At 50.9% G+C, this 1,874-nt stretch overlaps 1 protein-coding gene across 1 annotated transcript in view; it reads left to right on the top strand.

Moving 5' to 3' along the window:
* NRN1 (neuritin 1) overlaps positions 1-1,134 on the top strand; it is a 7,316-nt gene extending 6,182 nt beyond the window's left edge. The window contains exon 3 of the mRNA XM_015854653.2: positions 14-1,134. Within this exon, the coding sequence (XP_015710139.1) occupies positions 14-248 (235 nt within the window). The 3' untranslated portion in view covers positions 249-1,134. The remainder of the gene's footprint in view (positions 1-13) is intronic.
* The last annotated feature ends 740 nt before the right edge of the window (positions 1,135-1,874 follow it).

The following is a 1,874-nucleotide window of genomic DNA, read 5'->3' as shown; positions in this document are numbered from 1 at the left end:
TCCCCCTCTGCAGGTACTGGGACGATTTCCACGCCTGCACCCTCACAGCGCTCACGGATTGCCAGGAAGGAGCGACAGACCTGTGGGAGAAACTGAGACGGGAATCCAAAAACCTCGATTTCCAGGGCAGCTTGTTCGAACTGTGCGGAGGCGGCAGCGGAGCAGCCCCGTCCCTGCTGCCTCCGGCGCTGCCCGTGCTGCTGGGAGCACTGGGGGCCGCTCTGGCCACCTGGGGGCTGCCCTTCTAGCTGGGCCCACGCTGCACCCGGAGAGGAGCGTCCGTCCGCGGCTTTGGGGACGTTGTGCTCGGCTGTGGTTGGTGACGGTGGCGGTGGCTGATGGTGGCGGAAGACCCGTGTAGGACTGTGGAATCGTTCCCCTTTTCTTTTCTTTCTTTTCCCTTTCCCTCCCTTTTTCTTTTCGTGTTTTATTTGCCAAACGTTACCAAACAGGCAGCGGCGTGCAGCCCGAACCGGACCTCAGCTTTACTATCGCTTCAGATCAAATAGAGGAGAAAACAATATCTAGAGAGATCGAGGAGCTCGAGCCCCCGGCGTGCACTAGAAATCTCAGGAACGGCTCCGGGCCTCCACCCGACCCAGCGGTGGGGCCGAGGGGGATGTCCACGCACGCAGCATCTGGTGAATAACTCACAGCTTCATCTGTCCTCCACGGTCGCTTGTTTTACGGTCATTCCACTGCAGAAAACTAAAACGAAACGATAATAGATAAGAAAAAAAAACAACGACAACAATTAAAAAGGGAATAATAATGAAAATAGTGCTAATAAATTCAAAACAGAGTTTTCTCAAGGCGAAACGGCGAGTTAAAGGAGAAAAGAAGGAAGAGAAGGAAGGGAGGAAGGGAGGAGGGAAAGAGGGAAGGAAAGAAGGAAGGGGAAAGGATGGAGATGCGTCTCCGCGCCCCCAGGAGTAAAAGGAGAATTGAAGGCAGAGCGCGGTTCCCTTCCGTTGTCGCCGTACGGAGACATCGGTCCACATTCACCGCCTTTAATTTCGTCCCCCTCTTTGTTTTAGGTGTCACACGTCCAGCAACCCCCTGAGTAGCCGGCAGCAGGGGTCACTAACGGGGGGGGAGGGGGCTCAAACGGGAACCTAAAGGAAAAGAAAAATAAGTAAAAAACAACAGTAAAATGATTTTGGAAATCAATAAGTACGTAAATAAATCAACGGAGCCTCGGTTTTAAATAAAAGAGAAGAAAAAAACAAATGTAATAATAATTTAAAAAGTTTATTATAAAGTCAATTCAGCAAAAAAATATATATAACTAAAAAAAAATTAAAAAAAAAAAAGATTTGCTACAAACTATAGACAGAAATATAAAATAAAAACTATTGTTTGAAACGGGGGTGTCGTCCTTTTTATGTAACATGCCCGGGGTACCCCGGAAGGCTTTGGTTCATGGAGGGCTGAACCAGACCCCATCTCTCGATGAACAGCGGCAGTTCTGGTTCACGCGAGGACAGGGCTGAGCAGAACAGCTCACCCCGAGCCTTCCTTATTTGTATTATTTTATCTTTAATTTTCTTCTTCCCCCCATTTCTTTCTTAAATACTCTATAAATCCTCCCCCGTACACCGCAGCGGGGAACTCCGCGCAGCCCCGCATCCCGCAGAGCCCCCCGTGCTCCATAAGGAGAAAGCGGCAGCACCGGAGCACTTCTATCGGTAATAAGGTTGAGGGGTGGAGGGCGGGAGGGGGGGGCGGGTATTGATTTCGCAGCAGCAGCAGCAGCTCAGCTCTCGGCTATTTATAGGCGCCCGGAGCCTTTATAAGGAGTGCGCATCAAAGAGAAACTCGTCCTTTGGCGGCGGAGGGTTGTGATGGGGAGGGGTTGGTTCTGCTATTGCCCC

This window comes from Coturnix japonica, chromosome 2 (assembly GCF_001577835.2).
Source record: "Coturnix japonica isolate 7356 chromosome 2, Coturnix japonica 2.1, whole genome shotgun sequence".
Lineage (NCBI taxonomy): Eukaryota > Metazoa > Chordata > Aves > Galliformes > Phasianidae > Coturnix > Coturnix japonica.
The sequence above is the reverse complement of the archived record's forward strand: the minus strand, read 5'-3'. Positions and strand labels throughout refer to the sequence as shown.